Here is a 5,000-nt window from a genome sequence, read left to right as displayed (position 1 = left end):
TTCAAGACTTCCAGGGGGCTTCGTACATGTCAGTGAACATGGTTATAATCAGGGAGGCTTCTGTTATGAGTGGATAGGTTTCCAGACTTCCAGTAGATAGCGCACATGTCAGTGAACATGATAATCAGGATGATTATTACAAAAGGGATGAGTCTGTTATGAGTGAGTAGGCTTCCAGGCTTCCTGGAGGCTTCATACATGGCAGTGAACATGATAACCAGAGTGAATATTATCAAAGGGATGTTTCTGTCATTACAACGGCCACAGATGGACTGAGAAAAACGAAAGCTTTGATCATTGTTAGTGGTAGGAATGGCAGTAGGACTAGTGACTACAGTAATATCACCATTAAAACCATAGATTCTCCCTGCAAAACCCCCGATATAAAAACTAATTGCAATTTGACTACATCTTTTCCAGCACCCATTTTACCAGGCATGAGGAAAATGATATTCATGAAATCTAGTTGTGAAAAATAGCGTATTCCATAACCGAGGAATATTCCCTCTTAAATCAACTTCGTATCAGATGCAATAACCAGCGAATATTTTGCATGAGGATAAAAAAAAATGTCGGAGAGGAAAATGAATGTTGAAAAGTGCCCTCAGAGAAATGAATGGAAGAGATATGATATTCCGTCCCGGGAAAAGATAGATATTTCGACATCCACTTGGGTCTTTAGTGGTTCCAGAGAGATGATGACATCTATTCCGGTCAATTTTGCGCGCATGGAATTTTCTCCGGTATATATTGTCGAATTTGCCAAGGATTTCAATACAAGTTTTGCTTTAGATGATAACTGACGTGAGAATGAATTACATTAGAGAGAGAGAGAGAGAGAGAGAGAGAGAGAGAGAGAGAGGACCACTGAACTTCGTGGCTATCATTCTGGAACCGAGATTGATAGCCACAACTGACAGAAATATAAGGAAATGTCATAAGCTTGACACTCTCTTGGAATCTTCGAATATATATCGATCAACTCTCTCACTGATATCTACCCTGTGATTCCAGTTCGTCCAGCCTTTTAATTTTATTCTCTCTCTCTCTCTCTCTCTCTCTCTCTCTCTCTCTCTCTCTCTCTCTCTCTCTTCTAGCATATATATCATCAATCTTCCATGTGCTATCACCACACTTTACATTCTCTCTCTCTCTCTCTCTCTCTCTCTCTCCCAACCCGACTTTTGATGTCTCTGTCTCTCTCAATCAGCCAGTCTTCTTTCCATCGCATCCCTCCTTCTCTCTCTCTCTCTCTCTCTCTCTCTCTCTCTCTCTCTCTCTCTCTCCCCGACAACCGCGACTTTTTGTCCTACGTTATGGTATCTAATGCAGCCAATGCAATCAGGGCTTAGCTTCGGTTCCCCTTGGTCTCTCGTGTTTACCTCCAACATTACCACAGTATTAGCTGGAGGCGAGGCCCTTTTGGCATAGGGTTGGAGCTAGGGGCGGCTCCCGTCAGGGGAGGGGCGTCCCTCCTGCGGGGTGGAATCCCCAGGGACCCCTGGAAGGATGCCACCCATCGGACTTTAGCGGTGGCCTTTGCTTACTCTTTGTCTCTGGGTTTTGGTGGTCGTATTCTCTCTCTCTCTCTCTCTCTCTCTCTCTCTCTCTCTCGAACGAACGAACGAACGAACGAACGAACGAACGACGTCTCTATGTCTGTCTGTCTCTCTTTGGATAGGAGTTATAAAAGGATTTATTTCTCCTTCTCTTTTTCTCTCTCTCTCTCAAACTTAAAACGACGTTGAAATTTTTATGCAAGGGAGAAAGTAATTTTTCGTCTCTCTCTCTCTCTCTCTCTCTCTCTCTCTCTCATACACACATGCACACAAACATTCTCTTGAATATTTAGGCAATAGGAAATTTTACTTTCTCTCTCTCTCTCTCTCTCTCTCTCTCTCTCTCTCTCTCTCTCTCTCTCTCTCACACACACATGCACACACACATTCTCTTAAATATTTAGGCAATATGAAATTTTATACTCTCTCTCTCTCTCTCTCTCTCTCTCTCTCTCTCTCTCTCTCTCTCTCTCTGCCATGACGAGGCAACAGCCATGACTGAAATATTGGTTAATTTACCATTAAAATTTTTCATATCACAACTAAAATGGAATTTGGTTCTATTCCCGTTCTCACTGACGGCCGACCAAACGCAGACTTTAAAAGCATTTTTTCTCAATTCTATTATCCTTCGAGCATTATGTATATGATAATGAAAGAAACCTATTTAGAGAATCTAGTGAAATAAGTGTTTATTTAGAACTGATTATTTTTTTTCTTACAGATATGTTTACTGGGGAGAGTATCCACTCAGTTTTGCAGCCTGCCTTGGCCAGGAAGAATGCTACCGGCTGATATTAGCAAAGGTATGGTATAACGAAATGTAATGACGCTTCAAAAAAGTAGTAGCAGTAGTAGTAGTAGGAGTAGTTAGTATGACGGAGAGAGGACGAAAGAGAGAGGAAGAGAGCCGAGAGAGGAAGATGAGGAGAAAGAGACGAGAGAGAGAATCTGGACGTCGAGGTGATATGGTATTCTGGTGAAGTATAAAATTGGCAAAACTATCGTTTACGGTTCTTAAACATTAGTATATTGATTGCGAATGGAAGGAGAAAATTTAGGTAATTCCTCCAACAATAAAAGGATTAGAGAGAGAGAGAGAGAGAGAGAGAGAGAGAGAGAGAGAGAGAGAGAGAGAGAGAGAGAGAGAGAGAATTTGAACGTCGAGGAGGTGTGGCATTCTGGGGAGAAAAAAAGCGTAAAAACTATTAATCATGGTATTCAAACATTACTACTTCAGTAGCAAACTGAGCGAAAAGTTTCAATCATTCCTTTAACATTTGATAATTAATCTAAGCTTTGGGAAACGTAGAGATATAATTCCTAATTATGTGAAAAGAATAGAGATGACGAAATACGTAACTCGACTCCAACAAAATATAGTTCGCAGGAAATAAATGAAAATATCTATTTATCAAATGGCGAAAGACACAAATAAAGACACAATACTCGTTATAAATGGTGAGACACATTACTTTCCCACCCTCACGTCATCAGAGGTAGTCGCCATTACGAGTTCCAGGAAAGTTTTAAAAGGCTTAACGAAACTTGAGTAAAAAAAAAAAAAACTTAGAGGACGTGGGCTGGGTGGGGGGGGGGTAGGGGGTAAGGGGGGAAGGGGGGGGGGGGGGGGTGACGATTCCGGCTTAAAATTAAAAGAGCGAAATTTGGACAAAATCGCGAGCCCTAAGAAAGTGGGAGAAAGAGATTATCGTCATCATAGTAAAACGCCAAAGAGACGATATGTCATTCAGGCATGGGCAGGTTACAGATGTAGGATATACATTTAATTAAATCTTGACATCATTTTTTTTTTTATCAAGGTCACGCCATCCAGTGCAAAGGTTTTTATATCCTTGTGACATCACTTCGTGAAAAAATGTTATATAGTAAGGATTATGTAATTATATCCCGAGGATGTAATAGACAACTTACTGAATCTATGACTTAATAAGTGTTTATTGAAAATTTGCTCTTTCGTCTATGTGTTCAGAGGTAAATGATGCCACTTTGAGTATTATTATTATATTATTATTATTATTATTATTATTATTATTATTCACGTTATCGGTGTTGCTGATCCTGGTAGTTGTAAAGCCAGAAAACTCACAATCAATCAAATAACTATTACTCACTTCTCTCTCTCTCTCTCTCTCTCTCTCTCTCTCTCTCTCCGTATTTACTAGACTTCTAGATTACGCTTCGTGGAATGTGATATCTATTTATTCAGTTGAATTTATTATCAACTGTGCACAAAAATATGTTCAGCTCTCCTTCATTATTTTATTATTGAATAGAGTACCTATTCTCAAAAGAGGGTAATATAAGAGAGGATCGAGATGACAAAGAGGCCTTCCCCGTGTTGGATGACGGCAAAACAAGCATGGAATTCGTTACTCATTATGAATTGCAATAAAGCTTCCACATTCTCGTGGAAAAGCGACGCATACAAAGGAAAGTATTTTTTCATCAGAAAGATTTAAAAAAAAATCCAGGTGTTTGCCTGTTCATCCGAATGTATCGAAAACATTACATTTCTATGAAAATAAATAAACAAAGATACATAAGTAATTGAATAGATAAATATGTATATTGTATATTACATGTTATGTATATATATGTATGTATGATAGATATATATATAGTACATACATATATAAATAGTATATATATATATATATATATATATATATATAGATGTATATATAGATAGATATATATATATATATATGATATATATATATATAGATATATATAGCTATAGATTATCTATATATATATATATGATATATATATATGGATATATATAGATAGATATATATATATATATTATATATATATATATATATGTATGATATATATAGATATATAATATATATATATATATATATATATATATATATATATATATATATATATATATATATATATATTTATATACATTTAAAACAGCAACAACTCCTTAACAATAATTCTAATCTATTTTTAAGCCAGTGGCCCCTTTGGTGGGCTTATTAATAATAATAATAATAATAATAATAATAATAATAATAATAATAATAATAATAATAATGTGTATATATATATATAAATTCAAATAAATATATATATTATATTGTATATAAAATTATCTGATACAGTAAATCACACCTCTCGCTCAGGTTACAAAGCCAGGGGCACAGTGACCTACTTCTCACGCCCTTCTTACTTACCTAGTAGGTTATCATACACGCCCCTGAGGCTGTCAGGGCGACGCCCTTGCCACCTCCGCGCCTCCCACGCGAAGGACGCTTGTGACGGTGGGGGGGCTGGGGGGGGGGGGGGGAGAATGCGTAATATTTTTAATCCTTCGTTTAATTAATTCAGGAGGTGACGGTTTTGCCCCGAAAAAATTATATATGATATGTTTAACATCAACGATTGCATCATGAAATTGTATAC

At 37.2% G+C, this 5,000-nt stretch overlaps 1 protein-coding gene across 1 annotated transcript in view; it reads left to right on the top strand.

The window, feature by feature from the left end:
* LOC135196878 (transient receptor potential cation channel subfamily V member 5-like) overlaps positions 1 to 5,000 on the top strand; it is a 92,667-nt gene that overhangs the window by 49,183 nt on the left and 38,484 nt on the right. Inside the window, 1 exon segment of the mRNA XM_064223653.1 lies at positions 2,284 to 2,365. Within this exon segment, the coding sequence (XP_064079723.1) occupies positions 2,284 to 2,365 (82 nt within the window).

Source organism: Macrobrachium nipponense, chromosome 18, assembly GCF_015104395.2.
Source record: "Macrobrachium nipponense isolate FS-2020 chromosome 18, ASM1510439v2, whole genome shotgun sequence".
Taxonomy (NCBI): Eukaryota; Metazoa; Arthropoda; class Malacostraca; order Decapoda; family Palaemonidae; genus Macrobrachium; species Macrobrachium nipponense.
The sequence above is the reverse complement of the archived record's forward strand: the minus strand, read 5'-3'. Positions and strand labels throughout refer to the sequence as shown.